Source organism: Ciconia boyciana, chromosome 7 (assembly GCF_034638445.1).
Source record: "Ciconia boyciana chromosome 7, ASM3463844v1, whole genome shotgun sequence".
NCBI classification, from domain to species: Eukaryota; Metazoa; Chordata; class Aves; order Ciconiiformes; family Ciconiidae; genus Ciconia; species Ciconia boyciana.
Window position 1 is genome coordinate 26,384,653 of NC_132940.1, and position 15,819 is coordinate 26,400,471.

Genomic DNA, 15,819 nt, shown 5'->3' on the forward strand with positions numbered 1-15,819 from the left:
TTAAAGGCTTCCCTTAGAAAATGTAAATACCAGGACCTTTTTTCCTTTTTGGGCCACCACAAAGAGCAAAGGGAATAATGAAGGTTGCCTAGAGATTGAGGCATTGTCTAAATGATTTTATTAATACTGAGATGCGAATTATAAAAAAACAAAAAGTAGAAGTATCCTTGAGAGGTCTTTAGCTGCAAACCCCTGTAGGCAGGATCAAAGGCACTTAGACTGCTATTTCTCCAACTTATTTATTAGAGGGAATGCACTGTGTATCAGGAGTTAAGGAAAATGGACTAACACATATCCTTTTATTGCTTGGTAGTTGGCAGGATATATATGTACATTTTTTTTTAAATCTTACTGTTTTATGAATAAGTGATTTTTATTGTAATAAAAATAAAATGTTAAACTTCCCTTAGCTGAAGCCTTCTAGAACACTGTTAATCATTAGTTGTCACAGCATGTCCAGAAAGGCCACTTGAAAGAGTTTCCTAGGAATTTTCTGATATTTGTTTTGGTGCAGTAGGTTCCAGTCTTGCATCACCTTTTTATATGGAATGAGAAGCTGGCTGCAAAATTTAGGTTCAGCAGGCAATCCATGTTTTCCATTCCTTTCAAGTTTTTTGACTATGGAAATTATACTATTAATCCATTTATTAATGATATTTTCTTGCATCGTACTTCCAATATATCAAGTATACTCAAATTGCAAGTAAAAAAATAAGTGATTTGACTCCAAAATCTGGAAATCAAACTACATGATTTCTAGCATGGGGGCACTATCTATCCGCATTGTAATGAGTGCCTTCAATAGCCAAAGTGCTTATTAAAAGCCTAGGGCACCAAAAAATTAAGAGTGGGTATTTGATGTCTCAAAGAATGAGAGTAAACTATTTTCTTACTGCAATTTAGGCAACAATGTTGTCGTTAATGCAACAAGCAGGGTTGGGTTCAGGGCTGCCTTTGTTTTGAACAGCAGATAATCCCCAGTTGTGGAGCAGGGGGGCAGGGAGCCATGCGCTTGCCCAGCCCAGCAGCTGTGCCTGAGCTGCCCTGCAGCCTCAGGGCAAGTAGGGACCTGTGCTTCTCTGGGGCTTCATCACCTGAGATCTTCACAGATCACCCCCAAGGGGGTGCTGACTGCCCTTCATCTGTGTAACACCAGCTGTGAAACAGCAGTTTAGACAATCTCTGGCAGATATTTATCTAACCTGTTCATTAAAAACTTCTGATATAGAGATTTAATTATTCTTCAATTGGGAAAGTTCACTCAAATCTTCCCTGCTGCATGTGGAATCTGTTATTTTGCAGAGCCTACCCTTCCAAAGGTCATAGGGAGCAACCGATCTCATCATCTTCCTTGATTGCCATTCTCTTTTGTGTAGATAAGACTGTAATCATGTCCTCCCTCAGGCTTCTCTTCCTGTGACCCTTTCTCATAGGGCACACCTTTCTAAATGTCTTCCTATTTTTGCTGCCCCTTTTCAGCATGTTCCTAATTGCCTCTCTCTTGCTCACAGCAGCACTCAAAATTGGATATGGCCAGCACTGAATAGCAGATTGATTACTCTCCTGTGTCTTACATGTCACTTTCCTGTCAACACATAACAGCAACATATTTGCCTTTCCATATAGCTTTTCAACAGGGAAGTACTCGATTTGGCCATCAAGATTTGAGCATTCTCTAAACAGTGCTATTTTTTTCCTGAGTTTCCTCCTGCAGAGAGGAAAAGGTGTAGAGAGTTGCACTGGGACAGGGCTCCCTAGGTGTCCTAGGTTCATCAAAAATAACACAGGGAAAAAGACTTATGGATAGCTAGTTATAGTTGTAAACTTTGGGTGGAGATACCTTTGAAAGGTTTATGTGTATATTAAAACATTAGGTTTATGTCCTCTGCTTGTATGACACACTTTAACATTCCAGCATCTGTTTCTCCAGTGCATTATCACTGATGCTGTACAACATATCAGTGTTTCAAGAGCATGTGCGAGGTCTGTGCAGCTAGTTGCACATGAGTGATAAACGCCCTTTTGCCCAACCTCCTTTCTTTCCCATCAGACTCTTTCCTAATTAGTCACAAACAACACCCACTTTATAGAGTTTGATCAGTGTTCCTGCTCCAGAATTCCCTTTCTGTTCCTTGACTGTGAACACATAATTCAGTGTTTTATCCTGCATTGCCAAAGTCAATGTCATTTGAGGGCTAAATTTTAAATGGTGCTGATTTCTTGCATTGTAGTTTCTGGGTGGCTATTACAGGACGTGAGAAATGTTTAACCTCCAGAGGTTCTCCGTGTTGACAGTTCCCATTTTACAAAGCATACAGCAGAGAGGTGGTCTGTAACCTGGTAGTCTTGCTCTGCTATTGGAATGGTAGGTGTAGCACCTTAAAGATGCCTTGTAACAATTTGAATTGAAAGGCTCAAATACAGGTGTGGTTGGGATGTTTTTAAGGTCACTTTTATGCAAACGGATCCATCTTGCAGAAGTTACTTCCTTGTTTAAAAATTATAGGGTTACTACTTGATATTCTTAGGATTTCGTTTGATTCCAGAGATGGAGATGTTATCCATAATAAGATATATAAATGAAAAGGAAAAAAAAAGAAAAAAAACACCCTTACAATTGGGTCAAGAAGCTCTTGCTTTAAATTCACTTAAGATGATGGCAAACATGTGAAAGATATTTCATTTTTGATATGATATAGGTGCAATGTGTGACAGCTAGGACAGAGAGAAGGCTGTAGGGCTTCTGGTGCTTGTGCTCAGATGTTGCTGATTGCAGCTCTGACAGGCACCGCGCTCCACAACAGGCTAATGAGGATCTGCTGAAGTACCAAATCTGCTATGAACTCATCAAATGCACATCCTAACAATACTTTGCTGGAAAGCTACTTGCATCATCTGAGTGTGCATGAGGGATGAGCAGTATGAGCAAAACCACAAATCTCTTTATAAGTAGAGCTTTATTCCTAACACAGTAATTAAGCAGTAATTAGAAGTTGCGTGAGTAATGGGAATAGCTGCAAGAAATGAAATGATCTTGTCCATGAGGAAAAATTGCATAGTGCCAACATCTCAGAGGGGCAGAAAAGGGGTGCAAGTAAAACTCAGACATTTTGCTCATATTAACAGCAATCCCAAATTAAATTCCATTTGTAATTTATGAACATTTGGGGGAACTATTATGAAGTAAATAGTAATTTTTTCAGCTCTGCTGAAAGGTCATGAAGTATTTAAAAAGGAGAAAAATAGTTCTGAAATTAATTTTTTTTTTACTGAATTTTTGCCAAAAGGAAAAGAAGATAATTCTGCATTAGTGATAGATAATCCATTGCAAAGCTTGTTTAAAAAAAAAAAAAAAGATGAGTTGTTGGATGTTGGATTAAGATAAAAGATCCTGAACTTGCACTTGACCCTAGACAGAATCGCTTCCAAAATCGATGCCTAAATATACCTGTATTTATCATAATTTCTATTCCTCTGTTTCTTAAGCAACTCTCTGCCCAGAGTTATATGCTGGCAATTCCTGTTAGACAATAATATGGCAGCAATTAGTTATCAATGTTCTTGTGGATTTGGAACATGCTTCCTGTCAACTATTGTATGTAATGATTCGTGGTCCCTCCTCATACAGAGCTGACCATCTCTGGGTGCCCCCCAGATTAATTTTCTGTAAGTAGTTCACTTGGTATGATTTGTGGAAACAAATTATGTTCACAAAACACTATATAAAACTAGCTTGTATTGGGGGCTTCCATACAATACCCATAACCATGGGCACAAGGCATAAATGAATTTGCAGATCTGTACCACTATCTTCCCATTAAAGGAATGGGGAAGACTACTTCACTGGTAGGGTCTCATATGATTGCAATTTTAGACAAAGCCTCAAACTCTCTCTGTTTATAGAGAGTCCCTAGGCAAAAATAATTGGTTCTGTGCAGTCTGACATCTTCAAGTTTTGTGGTTTGGAGATTGTTAAAAAAAATAAATTCAGGGAATTATAAAAAAGATATACAAGACTCGAGCATCTATGGGTTGGAGAAACTCTTTGGTATAGAAAGAAATGACTGTCAATTGAAAGATAATTAGTATATCTTATCTGATTCAATTTTGCCCCAATAAAATCTACCAGTGTTAGCAAAACAGAAATTTACAACAAAGTGGCACAGGATAATTAATAAAAGAAGGTACAGTTTTCTTTTAACCGATTCATAGCTCTATCAGTAAGCTACTGTGGGAAGGAAAAAGCCTATGGAATATGTGTTTTGCAGAGCCCCAAGAGACATGTAACACATGAATTTGGGGCTAGATTCTAATAATTTGCCCACATTTTTCCACACTCTTGCTGTGTTGTAGCATAGTTGTGGTGGTGATCTCTGTGGTGGTGTCAAGAAGACAGAATGTGAATTAGGATAAACATTGCCTTCCAGCAGAGAAATCCTGCCCCTGGGTGGGCATACAGTCTCCACACCTTCACCAGCAGCATCCCTTCACCTCAGGGATATCAGAGCAACAAACGTCAGAGCAACCAGATGGATGCTCTCGCCCCAAGGCAGGCCAGTGTACAAACAAAGAGGCATCAAGGGCTCTCCAACAGACTCCTTTTTTCTGTGCCAAGAGAGCACTGAGCCCACAATCTTTTTGGAAATGTAACTTTGCAGGGATGGAACTACACCTGTTCTTTTTTTATCAAGCACATGCATTTCTGAGCACCCATATCTGTATTTGTACAGGTGTTGCACCTGACAGCATCATGTATCAGTTAGGGCTTCAGTAGACTAAATCAATTACAAATGGTCTTTCCAAAAGCATTTTATACAACTGGAATTAAAAAAAAATTGGTATTGCTTGTAGGAAGGCTGTGATTTAGAGGTTGAAATCCCTGTTGCCATACAGTTTGAAATTAAGTGTTGTTACAAGTGATAATAAATATAAAATACCATTTTTACTTATCCTGGGGATTCAAAAGGAACTACAAGTGACAGGACTACATTCTTTAATACCTTAGTCTTCAGCTTTATAAAATTTTTATGTGCAACCAGAAGACTTCTATTAAATTTTACCATCTGCTCAACGCTCGGCATTGTATGGGAATTAAAGAATAGTATTTCATACTATATTCCAAAGTACACGTGAGCTATTTTGCAAATAAGAGGGCACATGATTATTTTAATAAGGTTGAACAAGTTCATTTATATTTATTGTTCAACATATTAATTTTATGCTATATTAGAATATTTTGTTTTCATGTAACAACATTCCTGAAAAATGCTTCAATTTCATTGCCACTGTTACTAAAAGACCTTCTATCTGAATGGGACAGTTTTCAGTCTATGCATACCACTGTTCACCTCAGGAAAATAAGCTGAAAAAAGTTATATGCAGGTATGCTTTTAAGAGGGCTTGGCTTCTAAATACTATTTATTTCCTAAGTCGTTTAGAATGAATAATTATAAGGAAGACTTTAAGCAGGATCTAAGACTAGAATCCTTTGGGGGAAGACAAGTCCAGTAAACTGATTTTAAAAATATAATGGCTGATACAACTTTTGTAAATATCAGAAATAATCTCTGTTCTGTTTTATCCTCAGATTTTCTATCTTGGTCTTTCTTCAGCTTTAATTTTTAAGTAAGGAAGTAATTGCAGTCAGTTCTTCTGCTTCTATTTCTGTTTTATTTATTCACAGTTATGTTTTTATTAACAGAAATTGTTAGCAGTTTCAAATGGTGTACAAACTTTCTCGAGAGAAAATGCCTATCAAGATCATTAAATATACTGCGTCAATAGATACATATATGGTCCTGAGCCTGATTCTGGCTCCTGCTGTAGCTATTCCATCCTGGTATATCAATTTGTATCACATCAGTTTGCAAGAGCCACAAATCTACCTGAGAAGGAGAATCCTCCAAGACTGAAAAGGCTCTTGCTTGAGACTGGCCATATGGCCATAACCCAGAGAAAACTCATGCTACATCTGAAATGTCATCCCAGCCAACTGTGCTAAGGAAAAGGCACAAAATGACATACAACTACTTTTCCCTCCTTTGGCATCCTGCACTGAGCAGAGCTCACCCAAGGTCAAAGCCAAAACTTGTGTTTATCTTCTTTTTTTAACTGATTTGGGGGGGGGCTTTTTTCTTGTTTACATTCTAGCAGTGCTTTCTTTGTGCATGATGTTTTTAATGTGACCTTTTTAATTTTATAAGCACTTAACTTTTTATTCCCTTTCCCAAAGCTTTTATGTTTTATTCTAATTTTCCTGCCTCATGTATAAATGAAATTTTCTTAACTAACACTATTCCTGTTACTTTCTTTTAATTAGATAGCAGACTCTATCTCAGAGACTTTCTGGTTGTTCATCCTACAGGATACAGACTTTAAAAATTGCTTTTTGAAAGTGGAAAATCCCTTCTCTTTTTTTTCAGGTTATGTCCTGTTGTGAGTTAATTTAGAAAGAACATTTTGGCTTCCCTGATTCATGTCAGTACATCCTCAAGGAAGAAAACTACTAGGATAAAATATTTCTATGACATTCTGTATTTTTTCCTATATCATAAAGTGTTTGGTTTTTTTTCAGTGCTGGTTGATACAACTGCATCTGTTTGCTTTTCAGTCTTTAATTTATGTTGGGCTGTAAACTGTCCAAGTAACAATTTGAGTGATGCAGCAACAGAAGGTGACCCAGATTACACAACACTGTACACTAATGCCAAGTCTTCTTGTTTAATGGCAGCTGCTCAAAGCTTTGTCTTACTGCGATTCACATTCAACAGACACAAATCAAACAGCCGCCTCGGACAGACACATATCCTGCCTGTCTTCATTTTAAACATGTTCAAGAGCTACTGCTTTTCATAAACATGTATCTGCCTCACCAGCTGAGGCCATTTAGCCTCTTTGGCTTGTATTTACTCCCAACCATCTGACAAAATTATCAAGGAAACCCATTGTGACTTCCAATATCTTGCATACTTCTGTTTATGTGGAAGTTGCTGAGAATATTTTCTCTATAAAAATAGTTGGACTTTCATACTCCCTCATAATGGAGATATTTAGAACACCAAATATATCACAGTTGTTTAATAACTGATTTCTCTAGAGGTTGTAATAAGAAAGGCTTATATAAAAAAGCAATGGGTGCTACTAAAATACATAACATGAACAGCTTTAGCAAAGAATAAATTAGTCTAGATTTTAATCAGATAGGTTTAAATTTACTAGATAAATGGTATCAAAGTGCAGACTTTATAGGTACAGTTTTAACAACATTTTATTGCTGTACTTTCAATATGTGAAGTGAGGTATTAAAAATGCTTTCATTCTTCATTTTAAAAAAAGTTTAAGCGTGAAGATCAGGAAAGCTATCATGCAACGAGTTCATACAACTTAGTTTCATGGACCAAATCTTTTTGGCATCTCCATCAAATTTTTAAAGCCTTCTGACAACACAAGCTTCCCGCTAGAAGTGCATGTCTAGCCATCTACCCAGAGGACATGTCAGAACAATAAGAAAAAGAGCAAATCTTACTTTTTAAATGGATGAGCAGCAAAAAACTGAGGTAGAAGATGAGTAGAGAGTTAATTCTTGAATGAGCCATATTCATCTTGATAGGACATCCTCTGCCCAGTTGTCTGTTGTCCAAAGGGCTGGTGCTAATCCTCACTGCTTTCTCCTCATCTCTGAAACTAAGGTAATACCCAAGGCACCCAGTCCCCTACAAGCCATCTTTGACTGTGCTCCTCATCAGCTTGTTCACTGCAAACCTACAGACTTTGATTCAAAACGCAGTTGTGCTTGTTAAGGTTTTACTTTGGCAGGTCCGAGTGATTTTTCAAACCTGGTGCAGATTTGTCTGCGAGCTGGACTGGAGTCTTTCCCCGGCTTTCTGCTGCAGAGCTGTGTTGTGAACGGTGCGCTGTGCCTGGCTGACACCACACAGCAGATAAGGCACAGCGCTCTTTTAATCTTTCAAAATATATCACTCATCATCTTCTAATAAACCTCCATTACATCAAATTCCTTCTGATTCATAGTATAAACACTTTATGCTTTCTTGCATAAAAGTGCAAGTCAGCTAATAAACACTTTCTGCTTTCTGCATTTTTTCTGTATGTTACCTCATTAGTACATGAAGTAAAAACATGAAACATCCCCATTCTCAATCTTATTTTGTAGTTAGATATTAGCTAGTTCTCTTCCACAATCTTTTGGGTTTTGTTTACACTGGATTTATTTACTTTTGCCATCACTAAAAGGAGCATAATAATTGCAAGCTGGCACAGGTTTGTGTTGTAATTTTGAACTGCTCATAGAGGAACCTGTCACAGATGCAGGAGATGACACAGTAAGACCGGTAAGAGGAGGGGAGGGGGACAGGGGATGGACTCCATTTCTGTCAAGCCAGAGCTGGCCTTAGACAACTGCGGCTGGTGCAAGTGCAGCAAGTCTGCCTGTACTCAAAGGAGCCTTCCCCAGCTGCCACGGCAGCACAGCGCTGTGGCTCTTCACTGCTGCACGGCACAGGCAACGCCCTATTTCTGCCCATAGTTGTCTCGGTGTCCAGTGCCTCATCTGTTGATTACAACTCTGTTCACAGATATCAAAGCCTCGGCCTGGGCTAGCAGAAGGGGAAGGGAAGGGAAGGCAGGCAGCGACAGCCCCAGCAGCTGTGTTCAGATACTACCATCCCAGTACAAACTTTGGCCTTCTGGCACCTTACAAACCCAGGCGTTAAGTATGTATGTTTACTATGAGTAAGCTATACCATAACAATGACTGCTGTAGCATCTTTCAGGCTCTGAGGCCAAGAAAGAGATGACCTGCCTGTTTGGTAGTGAATCTCCCCTTTTGACCATCTTCACTTCTACCTGCCCTTCTGGCCCTTGGCCCTCAGCGCTTCCCGCTCACTCTCCTTGCCGCAGTGCAGAGACCAGGTGTTCCAAGCCCAGGAACAATCTGAAAAATCTGCTTGGCCATTGCTATGTTATACTACTGTAAAACAGATAACGCTGATAAATTTGGTATTGTCTTTTGTCCTCCCCCATTCAGTAGAATCCTGATCCCCAGTTTCAGAAGCCGTTGATAGTGCATTTAACTTTACATGTACACTTAAGCAAACCAAGCACAGACTTAAAATCAAGTATACGCTTAAGGCCTCAGGTGAGTAGGGAGCAGACTGTTGATGCCAACCTGAATTTAAGAAAGTTGTTCACAATGGGTAGGTACTTTCACATCCACTCTTTCAGCTCAGTGAACTGAACAATTGTAAAATTTCTCCTGCTGCAAGGCCCTTTTTTCTTTCCCATCTCATTGATGCGCAACTGCACTCACCGGCTGCTAACCTTGTGGCACGCCTCTTCAGACCCTCTTTCGCTTCTCCTGGCACCAGCAGCTCTATCGCCTCTGCTCCTCAGGAGGCCTCCACGCAGGCCTCCACGCAGGCCTCCACGCAGGCCTCCACGCAGGCCTCCACTCCGCCCGCCCGCAGGCTGAGCCCTGACCTGGGCCTCCAGCTCCTCTGAGCCCCTCTGCCGCACCTGCCTCTCTTCAGGGGGCTTCAAAGAGCCCTGGTCTCCCCGGCGGCAGCCCAGGCTAGATTTCCTGGTCAAATGTCATGAGTTACGAATAGGACGATGACCTGGGTTCCTAGTGGAAAGTACTTCGATAACTATAAAGTTAAATATAATTAAATGGCTAATTGTATTTTTCAGCTCTTTCTCTTTTAGTAATCCCCTTTGTTTTACATGTACATTTAGAGTTGTTTGGATGTTTTCCTCTCCTTGCCATCTGTCTATTTAGTTTCTGTTTGAAATTATCTAGTAAAATATATAAGCATTACAACATGAACATGAAAATACTATTTTGCTGTCTGGGAATTCTTCTGTTGGGCTGAATTATAGTTGAGGTCAGTGCTGATTGCCTGCTTTAAGTGCATTATTATCTAAGTTTGTTACTGTATAACTTTAGAAGAACAACAGTTCCCATTATAATTTTGAACAATTTTTAAATTATTTTGGTGGAATTAGTCTCCATTAACAGGAATTCGATATGTCATCGTATGGTGGTTACAACTGCTGATTAAGTTAATTTCACCTTTAGTAGGGAAACACTGTGTACTAACCTAGAAGTTTAAGGAAGAAGGCATACTTCCAACAATTGTTAGAATATATTTGGGCTGAAGACCTACAGATTCAATACACCAGTCAATTTAAAGAAAGAAATCCTTTGAATATTCAGAAATAGAGCCAAAATTCTTGATAAGAAAAGATGAAGTTTTCAAGTCTGAAGAATATATGGTAAGTACTGCAAGGAAGCAGGCACACCTGTTAAATCTGGATATTTTTCTGAAAGTTACACAAGTATATGTAAAATCTGTGCTCTAAGCAAACTTATCAGTCCTCAGACACGAAGATATGCCACTGATCTGAGAACATACCTATAGTGTGTAAATGCATGTGTTGACATTTGAATTAAATAATCTGCCAAGTAACTCTGTGGTTATTACAAGCCATATAGCAAGTGTATGAACAAATCACAGGTCTTTTGAAAGTTATTAAAATGTAATTGCTTTCAGGATAGCCAAAAGAGCTGCTTTTTAACCCTGTCTGAAACTTAGCTCTGTGTTCTCAATGCCTATTTCAAATGTTTCTTCTTCTTAATGAGCTGTTCATACCCCAGAATTTAATGGGGAGCAAACTAAATTAGCTTATTATTGCCCCAGTTCCTTGAAATTGCCTACAGGAGAGGCTTCGAATTTCTGCAGCGCTGGTACTTCATGAACATCATTCATACACAGTGAAACATAACATCTAAATGTAATTTCCATACTTTCTCAGAACAGCCTAGCTTTGATGAGATTCTGCGGTCATATAAGTCAGAGGCTGTGCCATTTTCTCAGGGAAAAAGGGTTTGTGTTGCCATTTTCTTTCACTTAAGTGCTGCCTATTTCTGTTCTGATTGCTTCTTTGCAACAACTACACTGTGGTGTGGTATCAGACTATACTTCTCAGTGTCATGTCTTCTAAAATATTTTACTGCATCTCTGGCCAACAAACTTCATTATCTAACATCTTTTGTTGCCTGATATAAGCACGGTTTTCAACTTTCAGATGACAGCAGTACTAATTAATTGTGTATCTTCTGCCTCTCAGTGCTAGGCATGTTGTTTTCTGATTGTTCAGTGTTGCTCCAATTTAAAGTGCAATTTTTATTGATGCCACCCTGTGCCTTCCCTACGTCAAACATAATTATAGGTTATTTTCCCAAGTAATTGGTATTTCTTTTCCAGTCTGTAAAATGTTACGGTAGTTTTAATCTAAACTATAAAATGAACAGAAATTAGGACGGTTCATGTAAAATGTAAAATTCCCTTGAGACTTGAAGAGTGAGTTTACAAAGTGCTTCTGCTGACTAACCTGAAGCTTTTATTAAATGCTTTTTATTCACTGGCAAATAAAACACTGGTAATTAGTCAGCACGAGGTGGGTGATTTCATGGAAGAGTGGAAAAGTGACTGAGCTAAAGATAATATTGCCCAAAGAGGTTTTGGATATATAAAATTCAGCTGGACAAGGTCCTGGGCAACCTGCTTGAACTGGACCTGCTTTGAGCAGGTGGTTGGACTAGAGACCTCTGGAGGTCCTTTCCCACCCATATGATCCTGTGATTCTCTGAATATAGCATTAGATTTTCTGCACAAGCTCCAGCCTATATTAGCTCAGTCCCCAGTTTTGTATTCCTAATGCAGAAAGCTTCTGCTTTATAAAATGGTGCTTGTTTTTTCCTAGGGTCTTTGGCTTTTGTTACTAGCATTCAGCAGTGCTCCTTGTTAATATCTTCTGTTAAGTTCTTGCTGAATTTCATCATAGATATGTGCCATTGTTCACGATTGGGAGAATTTCATTTTATGAAAAACTATGGAGCACGAAACTGTGAAGTCACTCAGGTCTGACATCATGTTTTGGGCATTAAAATACATTCTTAAGTATTTATTGAAAATTCAAGACTATGGAGTTTGCTAGACCAATGGACCTGACCAGATCATCTTCCTGTTCATGGTACTTGTACCCTCTTTACAAAACAGCTCATAGGTAGTATATATTTTTAGCTTGTAGCTCTTTGAGTAATTATGAATGGACAAACCAACAGACAACAGACAAACCAGTGTGAATAAGGTCTGGGTAAACAGTCCTGTGGCTAGAGAGTTGTACTGTAACAGGAAGTTGTCTACCTCATTAATAAAACTGCTATAGATCTATTTGCATTTTAATTAGGCACCTTGCAACAGGAACAACTATGTGCATTGATTTCCCACAACACTTGCAAAGTTAAATGCCTACAAAAGACACCTGGAAACTCTCTTGGTCCATGCTTTTCCACAGATAAATATTTGATGATTATATTCAACTTTCTACGTTAGTCTGCAAATATTACTTTGGAGCTTCTTTTTCTTTGTTATTAGGGTGTTCAAATATTTTTTTTTTTCCCCCTTGAACTCTTGCTTTGCTCTTTTTATTCCTTGCTTAGCCTGAGTAGCACTTCAAAGCAAAAAATTTTATTCCAGAAGACCCAGCAGAGCACGAGCTTCCGGTTCTGCCAATTTGCAGATTATAAATGGCTTTATGAAACTGAAGGGCTGTACTTGAAAATGTAAAATTACTTTGCAAGATCTGCCAAGCCTATTTCTTCCTTAAAGGTAATACATTTTTTGAAATTATGACTATTTTACTACTTTTTCATGTAGCCATTTTCCTGCTAAGTAATGAGGGTTTTCTACTTGCTAACCTAAAATATAAATTTAACCAGAGGTTACAGAAGTGGCAACTTGATTCGCTCAGATATATCTAATTTTGGACATGATAGAAATGGTGGGAGAGATAACCTAGCCTCCACTTCCAACTGTATTTTCAGCCACATGAATTTCAAGCAGTGTTTGCTAGCATCTTGTACTTCCTCGTGGTCAGGTACTAGTTAAGGTGTATGCTGTTCAAATTATTGCATTTCTGGCAAGGACTTTAAGCTGTTTGGTTTTTCATATGAAGTCTCTCCCGAGTATTTTACACTTAGATAAGCAAAACAAAGTGACTCTGTAAGGTACAAGAGGATTCCCCTGGGACCCACAGAACTCAACAGTGTGTGATTCACTTACCCTCATCTTTGATGAATTTTTGCAAAATAACTTTTTTTATCATATTGCATGTCACTGATATCACCAGAGAAGCAATTCCACTGTCAGATGAATGCTAGGTCAGACCTTGTCAATGCAGATGAAAATTTGCAATCAGTATTCTGTACCTTGCTGCTAATGAACCGTCTAATCAGGAAGCTTCTGTCTGTACCTATAATCTTCCTGTGAGTGTCGAGGTGACAGGAGTGCTTGACAAAATGAAGCAAATAGTGTTTTTACAAAAGCACTGATACATTAAGTGCAAAACGGGTTGTAAATTTACTTTTTACCTCTATGCTTTTCACTTCAGCAGAACAGACATGTTAACAGACTTACAAGTCATCTTCTAATTCTCTTTTTTCTTTCCTTCAGAATGGGATAATTCATACACCAAAACAGAAAGTCCTAAAACTGTAAGTATTGGAACTAAATTGAAACCCCATCTGTTTCAGAGGAGATGACTGTATAGGGAAGCAACAGTTTCAAAGGTATGTGGAAGAGATTTACGCTAGTATGTTGCATCATTTCACCTGATCAATACTAAATGGTTACAGAAGGAATTTAGACCCAACAACTCCAGCAGGCAACTGTGTAGAAGAGGAGAAAGAGCAAGAATCAGGAAGGCAGGATTAGTAACCGAGATTGCTTGCTTTTAACACAAACTATATATGTAAACATTGTACTTCCGGTACTTTTGGATTGTCCCAGGGACAGGGCAGGATGATAATTACAGTTGTACGGAGAGGCTGGGAAGGAGGAGATGGTTCTAAAACTGTTATTGAATTCTGGTCTTCGGAAATACCCTGTGTTGAGAAAGCTGACAACCTACTTGGTTTCACAGGCTGAGCACTGGGCTGAGGGCCAGGAAACCAGTTCTTTCCCCATTTCTGCCTCACAGTGCTCGCAGGTGAGGCAAGAAACATTTCTTCTCAGTGAAAAATCATTCTGAGGCACTGCAACTTGCAATGGAAATGCAAAACACAGTACTCATCAACAAGTAATATTTGTAACAGGCAAATAGAGAAGCTTCTTAATTTTTCCTGATCTCTAATATCTCTCATAATCTTTTTTGCTTTTCTTTATTCAGTCATTGTATTGACTGTTTGTGACAAGGTTTTGAAAAGCATCTGACGATTTGGAGCTCTTTGATTTGCAGGTTTCCAGTTGAAGGATGTGACTTCCAGAAAGTGCAAAGCAAAAATTCCCTGGCAGGCCTTTCTAAAGTGTCTCAGTGTGGGTCCTGGCAAGTACTAAATTCCTCTTGGAAATCTTGGCCTCTATGGTAAAGTATCAGATAATGTTATGGGAACAATAGGTAACAGTAAGTGTCCCAAAGGGATATCAAGTTCTTGCTAAGTATTGGTTAAGACAGCATTCATCTTAATGCCAATGCATTTCTTAAAGGCCACAGTTTTGTACCAAACTAAATCCTGAAAGATTGTCAGTTTGAATTATATTGTTCACAAGGTAAAATGAAATATTCTGGCTTCCAAACTTGTGTTGATTCAGAATATTTCACACCTATTTTAATCACTGGCAGTGATACTGACCTCAGTGAAGATGACATACCTGTTGACGTGATGTCACCATGTTCCCATGCCAGTGAAAGGAAAATGTCCCCTGAATGGAGATGGCACAGCTTGATCCCTAAGCATAATGTTGGATGTGAGAGGGGAAAAGAGTAGATGTTACTACTATAATTGATCTATATTCTGTTAGTATCCAGAGGGCCCCTTAAATCACCAGGTGGTTTGTTGCTGAATTCAGTTGCTGAACTGCATCTTAAATTTTGTGTGTGGGCATGCTGAGGTCTTTGCATAGGCTGAATTTCACACAGTGCTTTCTATTTTCCTGGGTATCAAGACTTTTTGACTTTTTTTTTTTTTTAAGTAAAATAAGGCATTTTTATAGGAACTTCCTCCAATACAGAGAAAGCCTGGGTGAACGTGATTGTTGTGCATGGGCAGCTGCTGAGAGGTCTTGTCTTAGCACCCAGATTTGGACTTTAGCACCAACATTAACCAAACATAATTTTGTGGGACTCAGACTTCTAAATCTGAGCCCCTGAGTTTCTGGGGTACAAGAATTTCTAAGCCAGCACTTCTAAGGTAGTTACCACTATCAGAGAAATACCATTTTGCTATCAGAAACTGCATCTTCAATACCTTGACTATAAGCAAGCTGTTTTGTCCCATATAGAAGCACCTACAGGAAAAGATGCGTTTCCTACTGCAAACAAGAAGCCCTCACAGCAGCCACCATCTGAAGGCCTGTACGTGTTGCAGGAGCTCCTTGTGCCAGCAGGGTAAGATTTCCTCTTAGCTTTCAGCTGCACTCAGAATTGAGGACGTTAACCACTGGTGTGGCAGAGCAAGGAGAAAATCCATATCCCCACAGGACTTTTGAAGGAATTTTGCTTCAGGTCCTCAGCTAACCTATGGGAACAACTCACATGCCTGAAGAATAGCAAACTCGGAGCTCTTTTGAAAATGTAGCTCTGAATGTTGCTAATGGTAGAAATGAACTGTAGTCTAAAGACACAGCTCGTACAGCTAACTCTTTTCTTAAATAAGATTAATCAGAGTGAATTAAACAGTCTCTGGCAGCATCTGACTACTGAAAAATGGATCAAACATGAGCCACTTTAACCTTGACC

General features: G+C 38.9%; 1 protein-coding gene across 1 annotated transcript in view; it reads right to left on the reverse strand.

Moving 5' to 3' along the window:
- The window catches only part of CRB1 (crumbs cell polarity complex component 1), a 124,398-nt gene that overhangs the window by 99,558 nt on the left and 9,021 nt on the right, over positions 1–15,819 (reverse strand). Inside the window, exons 2-3 of the mRNA XM_072867207.1 lie at positions 9,329–9,598; positions 7,526–7,683 (exon numbers count right to left, since the gene is read on the reverse strand). Of these exons, the coding sequence (XP_072723308.1) occupies positions 7,526–7,683; positions 9,329–9,598 (428 nt within the window). The remainder of the gene's footprint in view (positions 1–7,525; positions 7,684–9,328; positions 9,599–15,819) is intronic.